This window comes from Megascapheus bottae, chromosome 16 (assembly GCF_031878675.1).
Source record: "Megascapheus bottae isolate mThoBot1 chromosome 16, mThoBot2.hap1, whole genome shotgun sequence".
Classification (NCBI taxonomy): domain Eukaryota; kingdom Metazoa; phylum Chordata; class Mammalia; order Rodentia; family Geomyidae; genus Megascapheus; species Megascapheus bottae.
This window is the reverse complement of record NC_143524.1, coordinates 47,217,800-47,241,096: the sequence shown is the minus strand read 5'-3', so window position 1 is coordinate 47,241,096 and position 23,297 is coordinate 47,217,800. Positions and strand designations below refer to the sequence as shown.

At 40.7% G+C, this 23,297-nt stretch overlaps 1 protein-coding gene across 2 annotated transcripts in view; it reads left to right on the top strand.

Moving 5' to 3' along the window:
• The window catches only part of Ints4 (integrator complex subunit 4), a 93,145-nt gene extending 71,390 nt beyond the window's left edge, over window positions 1–21,755 (top strand). For both annotated transcript variants that reach the window (XM_090348491.1, XM_090348490.1), the window contains exons 18-23: window positions 875–1,005; window positions 3,878–3,937; window positions 6,061–6,220; window positions 6,380–6,523; window positions 16,158–16,278; window positions 21,350–21,755. In XM_090348491.1, the coding sequence (XP_090204617.1) occupies window positions 875–1,005; window positions 3,878–3,937; window positions 6,061–6,220; window positions 6,380–6,523; window positions 16,158–16,278; window positions 21,350–21,528 (795 nt within the window). In that variant the 3' untranslated portion in view covers window positions 21,529–21,755. The remainder of the gene's footprint in view (window positions 1–874; window positions 1,006–3,877; window positions 3,938–6,060; window positions 6,221–6,379; window positions 6,524–16,157; window positions 16,279–21,349) is intronic.
• The last annotated feature ends 1,542 nt before the right edge of the window (window positions 21,756–23,297 follow it).

The window sequence follows — 23,297 nt, the reverse complement described above, 5'->3', positions numbered from 1 at the left end:
GCTTAATTCTTGGACGTGTCTTCCTGGGATTGGATTTCTGTATGTAATATATACATAAGCAGCTCCATATTTACAATGACTTGACCTAAAATTTTTTTAACTTTATATGATACTTCAGAAGCAATATTCAGGGCTGGGAATGTGGCCTAGTGGTAAAGTGCTTGCTTAGCATGCATGAAGCTCTGGGTTCGATTCTTGATACCTCTGAACCATATACACAGAAAAGGCCAGAAGTGCTGTGGCTCAAATGGTAGAGCACTAATCTTGAGAAAGCTCAAGGACAGTGTGGCCCTGAGTTCAAGCCCCATGGACGACCACCCTCCCCCCCCAAAAAAATCCAACTAGTATACATTAATTGCACAGAGGGGCTTCAGTATATTTGCAACTAACATATAATGCACATTGATCAAATTGATTCAGCTACATTACTCTTTTAGACACCTTCCTTATTCCTCACTCCTTAAAAATTCTGAACTTACATTATTTTCAGCTAGCAATGAGTTTCATGGAACATATCCTGATCATCAGTCAATGAGCACCTGTTATCTGTTGTTTTTTCACAGCATAATGAGTTTTGTTTAGGGTTACATATAACACTTTGCAATTTCATTGGTGTTTTAAACTTTCATATCTTCACATTGGTGAAGATAGTTTTACAGCTAGGTGAAAGAGTTCAGTCTTTTTCTTTAATTGATAAAGTAATTCTCTTTTCACAAGATACATGGATTTTACTGGCTTGACTTAAAAAGTCTCAATTCAGAAGAAGTAAAACATTAAAATAAAATCTAGCCTCAGAATTTAAAAGCTCAAATTGTCTGTACTGTTCTCAAGAAGGTAATATTTTTGCTGACTGTTATCTGCCTTCTTCCTGTAGATCTTGGAAGAGACTTACAAAATGGAGTTCATGTACAGTGGTGTGGAGAATAAACAGGTGGTGATTATACATCACATGAGGCTGCAGGCCAAAGCATTGCAACTTATAGTGACTGCAAGAACAACTCGAGGGTAAGGTGTCAGTTTGGCAAAAAGGGCGGGCATTTCCCTTTCAAAGACACCTTCCAATGCATTCAGAGATCTTTCCAAAATTATTGCAAAATAAAATGAGATTTATGAAAGATTAGTGGAAGGATGCACAATCTGTTTTTTGCTCGGGTATTTTAAGTTTACATCTTAATAGATTCTTGGAAGTCCAGCCATGTATCTCTCTAGCCATTTCCTCAATCTCCCTCCACAGTGGCTCTTACCCACAGTACAACAAAGGGCTTTATCTGGCAACAAGGACATTCTGTATGGCTGTCCTTGATAGATTTCTTTAAGAATCTTGTGCCAGGAACTGTTTTCTTTCCAAAGGGACTAGAAAGCTTTCTTTCAGGAGAAAAAAAGATGAATTAAGATGAGGTATTATGAAATCAGCCAACCTAAAGTCAGTCAAATCGTGACTTTTTACTTAATTTTTTTAACCTCTCTGTTCTGTGTTTTCCTGCCTATAATAAGAGAATGATGACAGCGTCTATTTCATGAGATTTCTATGAAAAATAAGTGGAGAAATACAAGTAAAAATCTGTGTATATAGCTGGGTGCCAGTAGCTCATGCCTGTAATCCTAACTGCTTAAGAGGGTAAGATCTGAGGATCACGGTTCGAAGCCAGCTTGGTCAGGAGAGTGTGTGAGATTCTTATCATCAAGAAGTGATGCTGTGGTTCAAAGTTGTAGAGTTCTAGCCTTGAGCAAGCAGAGCTAAGGGATAGCACCCAGACACTGATTTCAAGCCCCATGAGCCATCTATGAGTGAAAAAGCTGAGTGAAAGTATCAGCGCAAAAAAGTAAAAGAGAGCCTTGATACTATTCTCTTATATGTCTTCATACCAGGGAAGAGTTTTTCTCTGTTTTCTTAACTAGAAATTCACTTCTCCAATGAAAAATATAATAATGAGAATAGTAATACAATAGCAGAAAGTTTCATACAGAACCCATATACAAGAATTTTTTTAAAGCACAAAGATGAAAAGAATTTTACTCTGAAATTAAATACTTCTAAATTTATGACGCTGTAGAATCCAGGATAGTAGAAGGAGCACAGTATATGTCAATTGGCAAACTGGAAACAAAACTGCTTCCCCTTTGGTATAAGAGTTTGCCTTTGACTTCCTTTCTAATTATGTTACTGATAACCTCATGGTACCCACCTTAGTTATAGGCCATATTAGGATAGGGGGGGGAAAAAAGATCCTAGAGTAGATTCTAAAGTAGAAGAAAATATAAACAAGTATCATTTTCTGATGCAAACATTGTGAGGACATTGAAGGTATGCTTACATTATACCTAAACATCCTGAGGCTGTTAAGCTGGGATGATCTTCATCCCTGCCTGCCGTGGACTTCCTTGAACACAAGCTTCAGCAACAGGGTTAAAGCTCTAAGATACAGGGATGTGGGGCTAGGAATGTGGCTTAGTGGTAGCATGCCTGAAGTCCTGGGTCCAATTCTTCAGTACCACATAACTAGAAAAAGCCAGAAGTGACATTGGCTCAAGTGGTAGAGTGCTAGCCTTAAGCAAAAGAAATTCAAGGACAGCCCAAGTCCTTACTTAAAGCCCCAGGACTGGCAAAACAAAACAAAACAAAAAAATCCCAACAACAACCCAAAATAGCAACAACAAAAAATAGATGCAGGGCTGTGGAAGACCTTGCATTCAGTCCCTGGCATAAAAAACATGAATGGGGCCTGGAGTTTGCCTAGTGGTAGAGTGCTTGCCTAGTATGCATGAAAACCCAGGTTTAACTCCTCAGTACCACATATGTAGAAAAAAGCTGGAAGTGGTGCTGAGGCTCAAGTGGTAGAGCTCTAACCTTGAGAAACCCAAGGACAATGCTCAGGCCCTAAGCTCAAGCCCAGGACTGGCAAAAAAAAAAAAAACAAAAAACAAATTAAGTAAATACTCTAAGGTAGCTAGAGAGACTGCTGTAAGGAATCCTGCAGAAGGAAATTGAAGCTATACCTCTGTCCAGTATCTGATACCAAGGGTGTGGTGTAGGGTTTTTTAATTTTTATTTTATTTTTTTATTTTTTTTTGGCAGTCCTGGGCTTGAACTCAGGGCCTACGCACTGTCCTTGGGCTTTTTCCTCAAGGCCAGCACTCTACTATTTGAGCCACAGCACCACTTCCGGCCTTTTCTGTGTATGTAGTATGGAGGCATCGAACCCAGGACTTCGTAAATGCTAGGCAAACACTCTACCACTAGGCCACACTCTAGGCCCAGTTGTGGAGTTTTTTTTTGATGGTGGTATTTGGGTTTGAACTCAAATCCTTTGTAGGCAGGTGCTCTACCCCTGTCAGCCACTCCCAAGCCCATTTTACTTTAGTTATATTTTTGAGATGATGGGATCTTATATTTTTACCTGGGTTGGCCTGGACCATTATTTTCCTGTTTTTGTTTCTTCTGTGGCTGGGATGACAGGTATGCACCACCATGACTAACTTTTGGTTGAAATGAGGCTTAGGAAATTTTTGCCCAAGCTGTCATTAAACTATGATGCTCCCAATGTCTGCCTCCCTGTGGGTGTTAGCCATAATGCCTAGCTCCAGGTTATACACAGACACACACGATACATATACTATGCACTTAGTAATTCATGTAAGTACTATAAATTTCTAATCCCAGTTTTTAGTGATTTTTGGACCAAATGAGCATGCACTAGTTTAATCAGCTTTTGAGACTCTGACAAATGAGGACTCCTCCATTTCTCTGAGAGATCATTTTTAGAGTGATATAAGCATTCTGCTTATATTTAGGCTCAAGTTTTGGGAACTTATGGTCCTCCTTAGATGGTAGATTTCATAACCTGATTACTATATCTTTTGGATTTCTTTTCAACAGAGTTGATCCCTTATTTGAGATGTGTGAAAAGTTTTTACAGGAAGTAGACTTTTTTCAGAGGTAAGTATTTTATAACTCTATGGCTAATTAAGTCTTGGTTATGCAGAAAGTAATGTAAAGGCACCAAGCTCACAAAACAAATTATTTGATTTAGTCTATGCAGCCAAGCAGCTATCAGTGGCAGTGTGCCCAAATTTGATATTTTCTTTAGTCCTGTATAAACTTCTTTGAAGTTAGAACTTCAAAAATAAATGCACAAGTGATAATGAAAACATCAGAAATTGTTTGGTTTCACCACTCGGCCTTATCAAAAGATGTTATAGAGAAAATTCATGCTTTTCCCTGTGGAAAAAAATCATAACTTTTTTTGTTATTCTTGTATTTGTGTATTTCTGTGTAAACATTAATTTTTTTGTGTGGGGGGGTCCCTGTGCCTTTTCTCCAAAGGATAAATGTGCCATTTGAGCTACAGGGCCTGGACCCTGTCCCTGTACCTCAAGACTAGCACTATATTCCTTGAGGTAAGAGTCTCAAGGATTTATCTGAGCTGGCTTTGAACCACAATCATCAGATCCCAGTGTCCTGTGTAGCAAGGATTGCAGGTGTGAGATACTGGTGCTCAGCTTTGTCTTCAATTCGTTAGGTGATTTTTATTCTGTAGAATAAATGTGATTCTCAATCCAGGCATCATAGGTTCCTATAGTCTCAGCTACTTAGGAGGCTAAGGCAAGAGTATTACTTGAACTCATGAATTTGCCATCAGTTCAGGCAACATGTCAAGATTCCAACACAAAAGGAAAATATTCCTTCAGAGTAAACTGAAAGCAAATGCAGCTAGTGACCAGACCAGTGTTAAGTTGCGAGTGTAGGATTTTCTACTTTTTTTTTTTGGTCAGTCATGGGGCCTGAACTGCTCAAGGGTACCTACCGCCCTATAATCTTGAGCCCCAGCACCATTGCAAGTATACGATTTTTCTTTTAAAGTGTATGATTTTTAAACACGTGACTAAGCATGATAATCATAGTTTCTACTCCACTGTCTCTGCATTAATTAATTTTTACCAAACATAGGTTCTTACAACTTTATGTTGCTCATTCGTTTTCATTTGGGTTGTGGTAGCTTCCTGTAGGGCTAGGTTGCATTTCCATCTTCACCAGCAGGGGGTGCTCTCTAGTAAAGGTTTCTGTGGATATGATTGCTTCAAATGAAAAATACATTTATGCTTTATGCTTTATTTTTTATTTTAGATTCTTTTAGATTAGGACACTTTTTTTTCTATAGGTGGGCTCATAAGTAGTATTTTTTTTAATCTTAAAGATGGCAGCTCTGACAGGCATGTGGCTTATGCCTGTAATCTTAGCTACTTAGGAGGCTGAGATCTGAGGATTGCAGTTCAAAACCAGCCTAGGCACTAAAGAGCATGAGACTCTTATCTCCAATTAACCATTAGAGAACTGGAAGTAGTGCTGTGGCTCAAGGGGTAGTGCAGTAACCTTGAGCAGAATAGCTTAGGAACAGCACCCAGGCCCAGAGTCCAAGCTCCAAAACCTACCAAAAAAAAAAAAAAGAATTGGGGCCATGAATTTGGCCTAGTGGTGGAGTGCTTGCCTACCATGCATGAAGACCTGAGTTTGATTCCTCAATGCCACATATGTAGAAAAGCGAGAAGTGGTGCTATGGCTCTAGTGGTAGAGCTGTAGCCTTGAGGAAAGCCCAAGGATAGTGCTCAGGCCCTGAGTTCAAGCCCCAGGACTGGCAAAAAAAAAAAATGAGAGCGCTTAGTTGCCAGAGTTCCTCATCTATTGTTAAGCAGAGTTACATATTTCTTCATTTAACCTTCTAGGACTTGTGCTTCTTGAGGGCAGTGTTTGCTAGGCTTTTGTCTTCTACAAGACAAAGTGCTATGGAGTCAAATCTAGACAGAGAATAAGCTAATTTTTCTCTTTCTGGATGCCAGTAATCCAAGCTACTCATGAGTCTGAGATCAGAGGATCACAGTTTGAAGCCAGTCCAGGCAGGAAAGTTCATGAAATTCTTATCTCCAGTTAATCAACACAAAGCCAGAAGTGGGACTAAGGTTGAAGTTTTGGGAACTCCTTTCAGTTCAGGGTTTGGCGGAATTCTAGTGAGTTAGTCTATGGTGAATGAATACATACTCAATTACTTCTTTTTATTCCTCCAGATGTTTCATTGCTGATTTGCCCCACTTACAAGACAGCTTTGTGGACAAACTTCTTGACCTTATGCCTCGACTCATGACATCTAAACCTGCAGAAGTAGTCAAAATTCTGCAGACCATGCTGAGGCAAAGTACTTTCCTGCACCTTCCCCTTCCTGAGCAGGTTAGCGAATATGTTGTACCTTTTCAGTACACGTCTGTTGGAGAACCACTTACTTTGATGAGCTTGGCCATTCATTAGATAAGAAGACTGAAAGGTAAGGATCATGTCTTGTTGTTCAAACTTGATCTGCATTTAGAACCATTTTCTTCTCGCTTGCAGATCCATAAAGCCTCAGCCACTATCATTGAGCCAGCAGGCGAGTCAGACAACCCTTTGCGGTTTACATCAGGATTGGTGGTGGCTTTAGATGTCGATGCAACCTTGGAACACGTGCAGGATCCACAGAGTACTGTAAAGGTCCAGGTGTGTTATGTTTGGGTCTGTGTGGAGTTTTTAGATTGACCTTATGTTGAAGTATTTAAGTTATTACTCCTGTAAGCTCTATCTGAGTCACTGAAACTGGAAAGGGAGAAGATACGAACTTCCATAGTTCTTCCATGCTCTACTGCTGAGAAGTACTACTTGAATGGAGTCAGGTAAATAAAACTCCTAGTCTCAGGTTCTAAGTTTAACATATAAGAATAGTGAGTCCTGGGACCGGGAGTTTGGCCTAGTGGTTAAAGTGCTTGCCTAGCATGCATGAAGACCTGGGTTCGATTCCTCGGTACCACATACATAGAAAAAAGCTGGAAGTGGAGCTGAGGCTCAAGTGGTAGAGCTCTAGCCTTGAGAAAGTCCAAGGACAGTGCTCAGGCCCTGAGCTCAAGCCTAGGACTGGCAAAAAAAAAAAAAAAAAAAAGAATAGTGAGTCCTGAAATTATATAATTAAGGTTTTCAATATCCAATCACTAAATGGCAATCCCTTTATTTTAGTGAAAAGGGAATTTTTTTTTTTTTTTTGCCAGTCCTGGGCTTGAGCTCAGGGCCTGAGCACTGTCCTTGGACTTTCTCAAGGCTAGAGCTCTACCACTTGAGCCTCAGTACCACTTCTGGCTTTTTTCTATGTATGTGGTACCGAGGAATCGAATCCGGGTCTTCATGCATGCTAGGCAAGCACTTTAACCACTAGGCCAAACTCCCGGCCCCGTGAAAAGGGAATTTAAGACTTGATTATTTTCTAGCACACACACACACACACACACACACACACACACACACACACACACACACACACACATTTTCTTCATACTCTGGAGGCTGAGATGGGAGGATCACAAGCCCAGGAGTTCATGACCAATTTAGACCTCATAATGAGATCCCATCTCAGAAAAAAATAAATTGATTTTCTATTATACAATTTTAATAGAAGCCCTTCTCAGGCAAGTCCACTGGCAAATAAGTTTTATGGGTGGAAGTGATCACTAGAAAGTAGTTTTCCCCCAATTCAGATATGTTAGAGACTCATAAATTGCTTAGCAACACTAGTAGAATTGGAATAGCTGGAGGGAGAATAATAGAGTGACACTGATCTAGATCTATTATAGTCAGTTCCAGGCATCATTAGCTCATGCTTGTAATCCTACAAACTCAGTATCTTGATTTGAAGCCAGTTGGGCAAGCAAATAGCAGAGACTCTTTTTTTTTGCCAGTCCTGGGCTTGAGCTCAGGGCCTGAGCACTGTCCTTGGACTTTCTCAAGGTTAGAGCTCTACCACTTGAGCCTCAGCACCACTTCCGGCTTTTTTCTATGTATGTGGTACCGAGGAATTGAACCTGGGTCTTCATGCATGCTAGGCAAGCACTTTAACCACTAGGCCAAACTCCCGGCCCGAGTTCTTTCTTTCTTTCTTTTTTTTTTTTTTTTTTTTGCCAGTCATGTGGCTTGACTTAGGGTCTGAGCACTGTCCTTGAACTTTTCTCAAGACTAGAGCTCTACCACTTGAGCCACAGCACCACTTCCAGCTTTTTTCTGTTATGTGGTACGGAGGAATTGAACCTGGGCCTTCATGCATGCTAGGCAAGCACTCTACCACTAGGCCAAACTCCCGGCCTAGAGACTCTTAAGTTCAGTTAACTAGCAAAAACTGGAACTGGAGGAGTGGTTCAAGTTGTAGAACATCAACCTTGAGCAGAAAAAGCCTAGCTAGAGTATGAGGTCCTTAGTTTAAGTTTCAGTATTGGCATATTCCCACCCCAAAATGCATTGTATTCATTAATTAACATGTGGAATTGAATTTCCTTTGTATAGCTACTGCGTGTGTGTGTGTGTGTGTGTGTGTGTGTGTGTGTGTGTGTGTGTGTGTGTGTGTGTGTGTGTCCGTGTCCCCGTCCATGTGTATATGTATGGGGGTTTTGGTTCTGATACAGGGGCTGGAATTCAGGGTTGATCTCTGATCTCTGTCCCTTAGCTTTTATGCCAAGCCTGGCCTTCTACTACTTGATTCACCACTCCACTTCTGGCTTTTTGCTGATTAGTGAGTGGTGCATAGGAGTTGTACATAAGAGGCCGAGAGTGTGGCCTAAGTGGTAAAATACTCGCCTAGCATGCATGAAGCCCTGGGTTCAATTCCTAGGTACCACATAAAAAAACCAGAAGTGGTGCTATGGCTCAAGGGGTAGAGCTATAGCCTTGAAAAAGCCCAAAGACAGGCAAAAAAAGAAAAAAAAAAAGGAGTTGTATATAAGAAAGCTTCCTAGAAGAGGTAAAAATGTATCAAGTTTGGAAGATAGTATTTTTGTTCTATGATGACAATAGAAGAACATGGCTAGTATTCTAGAAGCAAATTGTATGCCCTCTCTTAGGAGTGGTAAAGGAACAATTTCTCCAAGGGCAGTTAAGTTGAGAATTCTGGGAGGCTCTGCTGACTTAATCTTTTTTTCCTCTTATTATTATTATTTTTTTTTTTTTTTTTAATTTTTATTGTTGTTGGTACTGAGGTTTGTGCTTTGCTCTAGAATCACATGCTGAGCCCTTTTATGAGATAGTCTTGCTGGTCTCTAGACAGGCTGGTTTTGAACTCATAATTTAACTTCTTTCTTAGTCCCCTCTCTGCACCTCCCTTTTAACAAATGATGCTCAGAGTACTTATCTTTAAAAAGGATCTAGAGGCTGGGAGTTTAGCCTAGTGGTAGAGTGCTTGCCTTGCATATGCTAAGGCCCAGGTTCGATTCCTCAGTACCACATACATAGAAAAGCTGGAAATGGTGCTGTGGCACATGTGGCAGAGCACAAGCCTTGAGGAAAAAGTCCAAGGACAGTGCTCAGGCCCTGAGTTCAAGCTCCAGCACTGGCAAAAAAAAAAAAAGGGTCTGGAGGCTGGGAGTTTGGCCTAGTGGTAGAGTGCTTGCCTAGAATGCACAAAGGCCAGGTTTGAGTCCTCAGTACTGCATACTTAGAAAAATCCAGAAGTGGTGCTTTGGCTCAAGTGGTAGAGCTCAAGCCCTCGAGAAAACCCAGGGACAGTGTTCAGGCCCTAAGTTCAAGCCCCAGGACTGGCAAAAAAAAAAAAAAAAGGATCTAGAAGCTGGGCCTTCTGTGGTAGTATGTTTGAGCCACAGCGCCTGGAATAGATAGAGGAGAACAACTTCCATTAGTTGATTTTATCACTTTGACAAAATACCTGAGAGAAACTATAGGAGGAAGGACTTATTTCAGATCACAGTTTTAGAGGTGACATTTCATGATTGGCTGCTGGTTCCTCTGCTGTGGGCTTGAGGTGAGGCTGAAGTATGACAAGAGTGCTGATAGAGTCAAGTTGCTCACATTATGATGGTCAGGAAACTCAAAAGGGAGACAGAAGATAAAGCACTAATATGCTACTGGCTACTTCCTCTAACTAGACCCCACCTCCTAGTATCCACCACCTCCAAGTAATACCACCAGATATGAAATGAATCTTTATCAATGCATGATTCCATTGGTTAAGTCAGAACCTCAAGATCCAGTTATATTTCCTCAAACCCCTACATTTTAACATTGCATTGGGAACCAGACCTTCACCATACTTTTTCATATATCTTTATGTATTCTATCATGATATTTTCATACACGTATGTGACATACTTTAATCATATTAACCCTTTATTACTTTCTTTGGTCCTTCTTCTCTTTCCAAATAGTTTCCCTTCAGCTTTGTTTAAAATCTAGATTCCACTTATAAAAGAAAACATGCAGTCTGGTGCCATTAGTTCACATGCATAACCCTAGCTATTCAGGAGATGGAGATCTGAGGCTTGCAGTTCAAAGCAAGCCTGTGCAGGGAATTCTGTGAGACTTTTATCTATAATTAACCACCCAAAAGCCAGAAGTTGGAGCTGTAACTCAAGTGATAGAGCAGTAGCCCTGAGCAACAAAGCTCAGGCACAGTGCTCAGGCCCTGAGTTCAATCCCTACAACCAACACCAAAAACAAAACAAAAACAATGCAATATTCTCTGAGTCTCAAGTGTTTGACTGAGCATGATGACCTCTGTTCCATCCATTTTCCTGAGGATGACATAATTTCATTCTTCTTAAGGGCTGAATACTCACTCACTTTTAAAATACATCGTATTTTCTTCAGTTAATGGCACTTAGGCTGCTTTGATAACTAATCTGGTGTGAATAGTGATGCTATAAACCTGAAGTTATCTAGTCTGTTGTAGACTCATGTCTTCAGGTATATGCCCAGGATTGCTGTGGCAAGATCATATGGTAGTTCTATTTATAGTACTTGGGGAATCTCCATACTGATTTCCATATTGGCTCCTAACTTACATTCCCACCAATAGTGTTATAAGGGTTTCTTTCCCCTCACATCCTTGCCATCATTTTTTTTTTTTTTTATGATAGCACTTGGATTGGGATGAAATATAATCTCAGGTCTTTTTTTTTTTTTTTTTTTTTCTGCCAGTCCTGGGCTTGGGCTCAGGGCTTGAGCACTGTCCTTGGACTTTCTCAAGGCTAGCACTCTACCACTTGAGCCTCAGCATCACTTCCGGCTTTTTGCTATGTATGTGGTACCGAGGAATCGAACGAACCCAGATCTTCATGCATACTAGGCAAGCACTCTACCACTAGGCCAAACTCCTGGCCTCAGGTCTTTTGTTTTTGTTGTTTTGTTGGGTGTGGGGCTTGAACTCAGAGTCTGGATACTGTCCTTGAGCCTCTTTGTGCTCAAGGCTAGCGCCTTTGCCACTTGAACTACATCACCACTTCTGATTTTTGAGTAGTTAATTGGAGATAGAGTCTCACAGGGACTTCCCTGCCCAGGCTGTCTTCTAACCTCAATCCTCAGATCTCAGCCTCCTGAAAAGTTAGTTATAGGCATGAGCCACCAGTGCCAGCCTCAGTTATACTTTTTGCAGTACTGGGTTTTGAATTCAGGGCCCATTGACTTCCTAACCAGGTACTCTACTACTTGGGCCATACTCTCAGTCTTTAATGTACTATAGTATTGATTTGAATTTCCCTGATGAATAAAGATGTTGAGCTTTTCTCTGTGTATTTATTGGCCATTTGTTCTTCTTTTGAGAACTGTTCAGTTCATTTTCCAAGTTATTGCTTGGATTATTTGTCTTGCTGTGTAATTTTTTTAGTAGCTCTTCAGAAAGTCTCAATATTAATCTTTTATCTGTTAAAAGCTGGAAAAGATTTCTCCTTCTATGAGATATTTCTTCACTTAGGTAATTGTTTCCTTTGCTATGTTGAAGCCTTTAAATTTGATGCAATCCCATTTGTCATGTTAGTTATTGCTATCATTTGCTGAGCTTCTGAGTCCCATTCAGGAAGGCATTGCTTAAAGCTTCAGCTCTAAGGTTAAGTTCTTTGATCTGTTTTGTAATTGCTTTTGTACATGAGAGGTAGGCATCAAATTTCACTCTCTGCATGCGAATATCTAGTTTTCCCAGCACTGTTACTTGAAGAGGCTGTTTTTCTTTCCAGTGTTTGTTTGATCATCTTTGTTGGGAATCACGTGGCTGTATCTTAGTGGGCTTGCTTCAGTAAAATTATTTTTGGTAGTATTGGGCTTGGAAGTCAATTATTTTTGTACTTCTTGCTGGTGCTTTACTACTTGACCTATGTCTTCAGGGTTTTCTTCTTCTTCTTCTTCTTCTTCTTCTTCTTCTTCTTCTTCTTCTTCTTCTTCTTCTTCTTCCTTCTTTCTTCTTCTTCTTCTTCTTCTTCTTCTTCTTCTTCTTCTTCTTCCTTCTTTCTTCTTCTTCTTCTTCCTTCTTTCTTCTTCTTCCTTCTTTCTTCTTCTTCCTTCTTTCTTCTTCTTCCTTCTTTCTTCTTCTTCTTCTTCTTCTTCTTCTTCTTCTTCTTCTTCTTCTTCTTCTTCTTCTTCTTCTTCTTCTTCTTCTTCTCCTTCTCCTCCTTCTCCTTCTCCTTCTCCTCCTCCTTCCTCCTCCTTCCTCCTCCTTCCTCCTCCTTCCTCCTCCTTCCTCCTCCTCCCTCCTCCTCCTCCTCCTCTTCCTCCTTCTCCTTCTTCTTCTTCTGTGTGCAGTTCTTGGACTTGAACTCCAGGTTCTGGGCATTTTTCATCCAAGACTAGAATTCTGCCACTTGAGCCACAGTTCTACTTCCAGCATTTTGGTAATTAATTGGAGATAAGAGTCTCACAGAACTTGTCACCTGGGCTGGTTTCTAATCGTAATCCTCAGATTTCAGTCTCCTGAGAAGCTAGGATTACAAGTGTTAAGCTACCAGCTCTAGCACCTTAGTTACTTTTCAGGTAGGGTTTCATACTTTAGCCTGGCACCAATCACAGATTAGAATCTTTTTACCTATATTCTCCCCGATGGCTCAGATCACAGGCTTGTGATACTATGGCTGGCTTATTTCTTGAAATGAAGTCTCTTTTCCTGAATTTTGAATGTTCATCTCTCTACTTCTACCTTTCAAGGAGCTGGGAATACAGGTATGACCAGCCTTTCTATAGTATAATTTGATATCAAATTGTGATACTTCTAACATTATTCTTTTTTGCTCAGAATTGCCTTGGTTATCCAAAGTGTTTGTGCTTCCAAACGAATTATGATTTTTTTCTATTTCTGTGAAGAATGTCATTGGAATTTTGCCAGAGGTTACATTGACTTTGTATCTCAACTTTAGTAATCTAGCTATTTTCATAACATTCTGATTCACAAACATGGGTCATCTTTCTATCTCTGAGCAACATGTGAGCTTTGTGGGGGGACATTTCATATGCAAACATTTTACACTGTGTTATATGCATTTTTCATATACCAAAGCATAAAGGGAAAAGGGTAGCCAGGTGTTGTGCATGTGCTTGCTGCTTATGAGGCTTACGTGGGAGGACTGCTTGACCTGAGACTGATAGCTCCAGTAAGCTATCTATAATAAATCTCAGAAATGATACCCTTTCTCATATATTGTTCTCATTTCCCTCTCCCCACCCCGGCCCCTTATCTTGTTTTCCCCCCTTCCCTATCCTATTTCAAATAACCATATATACAGTATATCAGATAACAATCAAACCCTAAATTTTAAAATGCCACAATTATTTTTTCATAAGTTAAGGCATTTCTAGTGTTTTTCCTTTAAAGTTTAAAAGATAAAACATATATAACAGAAAATTTACTATCTTAACTAGATGAGTAGTAGTCACATTATTGTACAAATCAAACTTCAAAAGTCTCTTTTTATAACACTGAGAACTCCTACTTGCCTCTCTCCCAGCACCTGTTACTTTCCATTCTACTTTAGGTCCCTATGACTTTGCCTGCTGTAGGAGTCTCATATACATGGTACCATACAGTATCTGTGGTTTTGTCTGGGTGTGCTTTGTGTTTAGCATAATGCAGTTTATTCATGTTGTAGTATATGTCAAAATTCCGTCCTTGTTAATTATAAACAGTATTCTATTTTATGCCACATTTAATGTATTATTCATATGTTGATGTGCATGTGGTTTGGTCTACTTTTTATTGTTATTATTAAAAAGTACAGAGGGATCACTGTTTTTAAAAAAATGAAACTGTGCCTGTTAATAACCACTGAACTTTAGCCATCCAACACACCACGACCCCATCTCTTTTTTTTTTTTTTTTTTTTTTTTGCCAGTCATGGGCTTGAGCTCAGGGCCTGAGCACTGTCCTTGGACTTTCTCAAGGTTAGAGCTCTACCACTTGAGCCTCAGCACCACTTCCAGCTTTTTTCTATGTATGTGGTACCGAGGAATCGAACCCGGGTCTTCATGCATGCTAGGCAAGCACTTTAACCACTAGGCCAAACTCCCGGCCCACGACCCATCTCTTAAAAAAAAAAAAAAAAAGCCAGGTTCATGCCTGTAATCCTAATTATTCAGTATGCGGAGATCTGAGGATCACAATTCAAAGTCAGGTCAGACAGAAAAGTCCATGAGACTTTTATCTCCAATTAACCAGCAAAAAAAACCAAAAGTGAAGGTATGATTCAAGAGGTAGAAGGCCAAGGAAGAGTGTAAGTCTCTTGAGTTCAAGCCCTAATACTGGCATGAGCACATATTCACACAAACACACACACACACACACACACACACACACACACACACACACCCCCCCAAAAGAATGAAAAAAATAGAGAGGAAGAGAAAGGGAAGTGAGGGAGGGATGGAGGGAGAGTGGGTTTGGGAGAGATCCCAAGAACTGAAAAGATAAGAAAAATGAGGAGAGATGTTAGATGTTACAACCAAATGCATTGGAACATGCCTTCCTAAATTTCAAAGTTGAAAGAACTATGTGTTTCTTGCTCAGTCTTTATAAGTATGATTGCATAGTGCAAGTCCTGTCTGATCTTAGGATGAGCTTCATTTGTTCCTTAGGTTCATTTGTGCATATTATCATATAATAAGGCATCTACTAGGTAGCTGGATGGAAAGAACTATCAGTTTGTGAGATATCAAAAACCTAGGCCATGGGCCAGGGGTTTGGCCTAGTGGTAAAAGTGCTTGCCTAGCATGCACGAAGACCCAGGTTCTATTCCTTGGTACCACATACACAGAAAAAGCTGGAAGTGGTGCTGTGGTTCAAGTGGTAGAGCTCTCACTTTGAGAAAGCCCAAGGACAGTGCTTAGGCTCTCAGGTCAAGCCCTGGGACTGGCAAAAAAAAAAAAACAAAAACAGAAACAACTTAGCTGGGGCTGGGAGTTTAGCCGCGTGGTAGAGTACTTGCCTAGCATGCACAAAGACCTGTGTTCAATTCCTCAGTACCACATACATAGAAAAAAAGCCACAATTGGTGGTGAGGCTCAAGTGGTAGAGCTGTAGCCTTGAGAAAGTCCAATTACAGTGCTCAGGCCCTGAGCTTAAGCCCAGGACTGGCAAAAAACAAAAACAGAAACAAAAACAAAACAAAAAGAAATCAACTTAGCTAAAGACTTAAGCAGACCTATAATTGACAACTCTTTCTGAAGGCAAATACTTGCTTTCTTAGGTGTTTGAAATGTAGTACAGATAATACAGTTAAACTCTTAATATATGATGATTGGTGGCAAATGGAGGGCTCTGATATGATTTGGATCCAAGAAAAAAATAGCCATCCTGATAGGGGTGCTTAGAGGTCTTTTCTCACTCATAGTAACCATGCTAACCTGTCCTGACTTGTAGAAACCTTCTTCTCTTACCACTGGACATTGCTTGTACTGGGATGGGGAGAAGGGTATTGGGATGTCTGCAGTGTTACTGTCCCCTCCAAAAGTATGTGTGTATGTTTGTATGCATTTATTTGTTTGTTTGTTTGTTTGTTTCTCAGTCGTGAGGCTTGAACTCTGGGCCTGGGCATTGTCCCTGAGCTCTTAGCTCAATGCTACCGCCCTACCCCTCGAACCACAGTACCACTTCCAGTTTTCTGGTGGTTTATTGGAGATAAGAGTCTCATAGACTTTCATGCCCAGGCTGGCTTTGAACCTTGATCCTCAGATCTCAGCCTCCTGAGTAGCTAGGATTACAGGTGTGAGCCATTGTTCCCAACCAGTAGTTTTTTTATGAAGGCTAGTGCCATCTTTATTCTGATTTGGGAGTTCACATTAGATGCTACCATCAGTTTTCTTATTTATTTTCATTCCTGTTACCTCCTAGGTTTTATATCCTGACGGCCAGGCTCAGATGATCCACCCCAAGCCAGCAGATTTCCGGAATCCTGGCCCAGGCCGGTACCGACTCATCACTCAGGTGTACCTTTCCCATACTGCCTGGACAGGTAAAGCATCAGTGGAACAGGGTGGGCAGGAAAATATTTTCTTAGAGGTCACAGCAACTTTTAGCTTTTTTATTTTTGCATTTTGAATAAAGGCAAAACATATTTGAATCAATAATGCTGAAGGTTAAACGAGTCCTTAAGGAGTTCGTAAGCTAAAACTAAACACATTAGAGTAACTGCTATCCTGGCTAGATGAGGAAAGATTCCTAGAAGACATACAGGAGATTGTAATGGGATGGATGTCAGGAAGCGACTATCCTTTTCCAACTGCCATCAATGGGTTGTGTGCCCTTGAGCAAGAAACTTTCTGAGTATATTTCTCCGTCTTGAGAATGAAGAGTTAATTCTCAACTTGTGATGAAGATTACTCTGGAAATTGCAGCTTCAGATTTCTTACAAGAAATTAAAAATCACTGTCACTTTGTACATGAATAGTTAAGTTTATACTCATGAAACAAGTAAAATGTTAAGTAGTTGTTCACACAGCAACAAAATAACCTCACTAATTTGTGAAGAGAGTGGGGTTGTAAATTTTTTAAAAATCTGTAAGAATAAAACGAGAGTATACAAGTTCACAAGATATTACATTTTCTTTGGGCTTTAGGACTTGAAATAATAGAGGGCAGTGGTGTTTCCTAAGTCACTGGTGCTGGTTTAAGAGCATAACTTCTACTAAAAGAAGTATATAGTGCCACTGAACTTGGTTTGAAAAGTAAGAGAGTGTTTTCAAGGAATTCTTTGTATTTTTTAATATGTAAAGAACTATTTGAGGCAGGTGCAAGGGGCTCACTCCTGTAATCCTAGCTATTCAGGAGGCTGAGATCTGAGGATCCTGGTTCAAAGCCAGTCCAGGCTAGAAAGTGTATGAGATTCTTAAAATTAACCAGGAGGAGACCAAGAAGTAAACCTGTGACTCAAGTGGTAGAGCACTCGTCTTGAGCAAGAAATGCCAGGGACAGTGCCCAAACCTTGAGTTCTAATCCCAGGATTAGCAACAAAAAAAACAAAATCTATTTAATGCCATCACAAATGTTTCCCTCTATCAGGAGCCTTGGATGGGTCCTGATGAATTTATGGCACTTTATAGAAGGAGAAAGTTAGTTCAGTTCCTTTGGACTTCTTATGATTTGGGGCCAGACATGGTTGAGGGCGTATCTAGCTGTTTTTTCACCCAGGATTTGCTTCCCTGAGCATACCTTATTTCATGTCTGCTTCTTAGTATGTTTTTCACTTCTTGGCATTAATACCACAAGAAAGTAAATTATTACTCCAAAGTCTATGTTTGGGAATGAATTCAAGATTAAATCAGGGCTTCACACATGCTAGAAAAAAAATCTACCACTCAGCTATACCCCAGCCTCTGAAATCTTTGTTGCAAGAGTCCCAAGTATAGAGAAAGGCTTGCTATAGGACAGTATTGTTTGGGGAGGGGCAAGGCTCAGGGAAGAGATCAAAGCCTATTAAACCTTACATGAATTAAAAGATCTTGAAAAGGGTATTGACTCACTCTTGTTTACACAGCAAGGCATTGCCCAAACTAGAGCTAAATTTTAGCTTTCTGTTCCTGAGGATAAGCTTTTTTCCTACAAAGCACTGTTTCTTTTTAAGGCATCTTAGTTTGCTGCACATCTTTTTTTTTTTTTTTTTTTTTTTTTTTTTTGCCAGTCTTGGGCTTGAACTCAGGGCCTGAGCACTGTCCTTGGACTTTCTCAAGGCTAGAGCTCTACCACTTGAGCCTCAGCACCACTTCCAGCTTTTTTCTATGTATGTGGTACCGAGGAATCGAACCCGGGTTTTCATGCATGCTAGGCAAGCACTTTAACCACTAGGACAAACTCCCAGGCCCTGCTGCACATCTTTGTGCATGGAGGACCACATATTGCCAGGCTATTCTCATTCAAGATTGTCTTTAAGAATTTGCTCCTGAGTTACTATTACTAATCTTCATTTAAAAAGTTTTATTAGCCAGGCACTGGTGGCTTATAACTATAATCCTAGGTGGCTGAGATCTGAGGATCTCAGTTCAAAGGTAGCCTGTGCATGAAAGTTTGTGGCACTCTTATCTCTAGTTAACTACCAGAAAACTAGAAGTGTTACTGTGGCCCAAAGTGGTAGAGCATTAGCCTTGAGCGAAAAGCTCAGGGACAGTGTTCAGCTCCCACATCTACTCTCCTCCATTTTTTAAAAATTATTATTCTCAAATAGTTACACAAGGGTTTTTTTTTCAAACATGTCTTTTTATGTGTATAGTACAACTTGATCAATGCTACCCCTTCCATCATTTTCTCCTACAAATTTCCCTTTTAATTCTCTATATTTCCTTAATTCTCTATACTTTCTCATTTAATTGTTTACTTGACTTTTTCTTTCATTAGAATTTAGGCTTCACTGGAGCAGAGAATATGCCATCTTTACTTTTTTTTTTTTTTTCTTGCCAGTCCTGGCCTTGAGCTCAGGGCCTGAGCACTGTCCTTGGACTTTCTCAAGGCTAGAGCTCTACCACTCCCTATGTTTCTATTGCCTGACATATAGTAGAAACAAAGTATCAGTAGCTCATGGCTGTAATCCTAGCTTCTCATGAGTCTGAGCTTTGAGGATCACAGTTCAAAGCCAGAGTGGGCAAAAAAGTCTGTGAGACTCTTATCTCAATCTTAATCCCAGTTAATCATATCTCCAATTAATCTGCAAAACATTGGAAGTAAAGGTATAACTCACATGGTAGAGAGCAAATCTTGAGTGAAAAAGCCAAGTCAGAGCTCCAGGACTTGAGTTCAAACCCCAGTACTGACACACACACACACATGCAGTTAGTGGAATACAAGATTGTGTAATTAAAATTCACTTAATCCTTATACCATGTCTATGGTGGGAGTTTCTATTTGCATCTTCATTTTATAGTTGCAAAATGAGCTGAGCAGTAAGGTACTAAAGCTGCAGGCTCTTAAATCCTTTTTCTCATTCAACATTACTCCTTTTTGGCCTAGAATAGGAGAGTAAAAAGTATTCTCATTTGGAATGCCCTTGCATCTCTTTCTCCTAACTCAGAAGTGAAGCCTACAGTTGATGTAGTCTCTCAGCAGCTTCCTGACAAGGCTGCTCCTCTGAGAGGCTAGATGCTGAACAGAGAGAGAAGCTAGCTCACACGGGCCAGGTTTCACATTCTCCCTCTCTTTATGTGAGTCTGAGGAAGTTCCCTTATCCCTTCTCATTTTCCTAGTACATTTTTCCCCCAGTACTTGAAAACACAGGGCCTTTTACTGGGACTCAGGACCTTGCAGTCTTGCCAGCTTAGCTGTCACAGCTCACCCACTTGAGCCCTGTGTCCACCTTCTTCATCTTCAGGATGGGAGTTTGGCCTAGTGGTAGAGTACTCGCCTAGCATGCATGAAGCCCTGGGTTCGATTCCTGGTACCACATACATAGAAAAAGCCAGAAGTGGCGCTGTGGCTCAAGTGGCTGAGTGCCAGCCTTGAACAAAATAAAAGTCGAAGGACAGGCTTAGGCCCTGATTCAAGCCCCAGAACTGGCAAAAATAAATAAATAATAAATAAATAAATAAATAAATAAATAAAAATAAACCAGAAAATTGATAAATAGGGTTATTTGATTTATCTCAGATGATGAATATTTGTAGTGTGCTCTCCTTTTTGGGTATTGGCCTCCATATCAGATGCTAATTGGAAATAGTAAAATGACCCTATAGGTCTGATTATTGCATCACTTCTCTCTGACTTTTCCAAGATTTGGCTCCCGGAAATTGTTGTGAGTTTCATAGCTGTGGCTGTGTGGAATGGGCTAGGAGAGTGTGATGGGATAGCTATTGCTGGGATACCTGCCCTGTATCTACTCTGCAGGAGGTTTTTCTGGATCTGATGTCAAAGTAGTGCTAATTTGATAACAGCCCTACTCATGCTGCTCTCAGGCCATGTGCAATAGGATGTGCATGCCACATGGCTAAGTGGGAAAAGGAGAGTCTGCTCACGGCTCCTAGTGATGTCTGGGGTTGGTAAGCTGCTCTAGCCTTTCATTCTTATGAACTCTGGTTTCTAGGAAGGTATCTGAAAGTGACCAGGAAACAGCCTGGTCTGTGGAAGAGTCCTGCAGCCTTCATTCATTTAGCTCTTTCCAGCTGGCTCCTGCTCTCTGAACTTCTTAGCTTGAGGCTTATCTTTAACTCTTGAACCTTTTGCCCCAGCTGTACCAAAATAGTGAGGACATCTCAAGCTCATTCTGTTTGGGCTTTTGCACTTGCTCTTTAATTTGGCTGAAATCCTCATCCTCTTCATTTGGGTAACCAAATAGAAGGATTACTTGCTTCAGTTTGTAAACTGAGCTCTAATTATGTCACTGTGTGGCATTGGGCAGTCTTTTAGAACCTCTCTGAGCTATAGGACTTTTTTCAAGATGGCAAGATAAGAACTCTTGGTGTTCTGTGCATGTCACTGGTTAGGTATACTACTCTAAAGCCTTTCTGCCTTCCTCCACAGTACACTTGCAGACTCAGAGCACGCTCCACACTCTCCTGCAACTATCTCAGTCTCCTCTGCCAGCCAGCAACTGAAAAAGTGGTTTTATTTATTTATTTTGTGCCATAACTGGGGCTTGAACTCAGAGCCTGAGCATTTTCCTGAGCTTTTTTGCTCGAGGCTAGCACTCTACAACTTGAGCCATAGCACCACTGCTGGCTTTTTCTGTGTATGTGGTACCCAGGAATTGAACCCAGGGCTTTGTGCTTGTGTAGCATGGCCACATCCCCGGGCTTGAACTCCAGGCCTGGGTGCTGATCCTGAGTTCTTTTGCTCATAGCACTTTACCACTTGAGTCACAGCTTCATGCTTTTTGTTGTTAACTGGAGATAAAAATCTCAGACTTTTCCTGTCTGAGCTGACTTCAAACCTCAATTCTTAGATCTCAGCCTCTTGAGTAATTATGATTATAGCATGAACCACCAGTGCCTGTAATCATATAGGCACTGGAAATGCTATAACTTTCATCTGTAATACTGCTTTTACTTGTTTTATCTAAATTCCTAGCCCAGTTTTGCTATGATTTTTTTTGTCTTTTGTTCCAGAACCATGCCAGGTGGAAGTGAGGTTGCTGCTGGCCTATAATTCCAATGCTCGCATTCCCAAATCCCCCTGGATCGAGGGTGGTGAGGGGTCACCACAGGTGGAAACCAGCATTGAAGGCACCATCCCCTTCAGCAAGCCTGTGAAAGTTTACATAATGCCGAAGCCTGCGAGGCGCTGACTCACAAGCAGTCTTTCCTACCCTGGCCTAGAAGCTCTTCTTGGGTACCAGTGAGCCAGAAACCTGGAGTACTTCACCTGGAAATGGTGTGTAGGCATAAGTAACAAGTGGCCCTTACAGTCTCATGTGATAGCACACACAGGATACATTATTTTTGTATTAGAAAAGCAGAACTTCAAGTTGACCACATTCCCTCCCCCTCCTCCTCTAAATAAAGCTGGGGAAAACAACAACAACAACAACAACAAAAAACCACCAAGTTGTTCTTATTTCTGATCCTTAAAAATTGTCTGTGGCTGGATGGGGAGTTTGGCCTAGTGGTAGAGTGCTTGTCTAGCATGCACAAGACCCGGGTTCGATTCCTCAGTACCACATATATAGAAAAAAGCCAGAAGTGGTGCTTAGGCTCAAGTGCTAGAGCTCTAACCTTGAGAAAGTCCAAAGACAGTGCTCAGGCCCTGAGCTCAAGCCCAGGACTGGCAAAAAAAAAAAAAAAAAAGAAAAGAAAAGAAAAGAAACTCTATTTGGGGCTGGGAATTTGGTCTAGTGTTAGAGTGCTTGCCTAGCATGCATGAAGACCCGGGTTCGATTCCTCAGTACCACATACATAGGAAAAAGTTGGAAATGGTGCTGATGCTGAAGTGGTAGAGCTCTAGCAGAAAGTCCAAGGACAATACTCAGGCCCTGAGCTCCAGCCCAGGGCCTGAGTATTAATTAATTAATTAACTGATTGATTGTGTGTGGCATAAGGTTTAGCATTTATTTATAGGATAGACTTGTAGATATAATTCTAAGGTGTGAAACACAAAGATCAAAATTTCCACTTCCAAAGAATTGGTTATTTGAGCCACAATATATTGTCTCTTAAAGCAAGTATCTATTTACCAAGAGCAGCTTCAAAACTAACTTAATAGCTGTACTTTTCCAGCATTCAAAGATTCTGCCAGACCTTGGATATCTGTTTCCTTGCTGAGAAGTCTTTTCTCTAACCCAGGCTGGGTCAAGGACTCATTGAAGAGCTGGAGAATGAATCATTTCTATCTTGAGGGACATTCTTGATCTTGTTTGCCATTATCCTTAGAACCTCCATCCTTTACTAAAGTAATATAGACGAATCATATTTTAGAAGAGAAAGCAGTATTATGGGAAGGAGAAATTATAGGAGAAATAAAGTCATTGTGGCTACATATCTGATATGTGGAGCTGTGGTGAGTGAAGGGCAGGTGCAATGAAATTGTGACAGTGCTGCAGAGGTTAACTGTGTAACAGGGCTGTGCCATGTGCTCTCCTGTCATTTAATATTTACTGAAGGTGACTGAGGCTGAGATTAAGTCACCTGTAGTGAAGCCTGTATTATTCAAATCCAAGCAAAAGCCACCACAGGGGAAGCACACAGGTTCAATGATTTGAATGTGTCTCCCAAAGTTCATGTGTCAAATTGCATTCCCAATGCAACAGTGTTGGGAGATAGGACTTCAGAAGAGGTGGAGAGATCCTGAGAACCTGGCCTCAGCAGTAGGTTAATATAATTGTTATAGGAGTGGGTTACTTGTTACAAGAACAGATTTGGTGTAGAAGCAATGTGGGGTCTTCCTGATACTTGCTCTTGACCTGTCTTGCCCCTTTGCCTTCTGCTATGGGATTATATAGCATGAAGGTCCTTGTCAAGTGCCAGAGGGCAGCAGACAAAGACAATGGCAGCCTGCATCAGCTCTCTGTGCCTCAGTTTCCTCATCTGTGAAATAGAGATGGTTATATGTTGAGGCTTA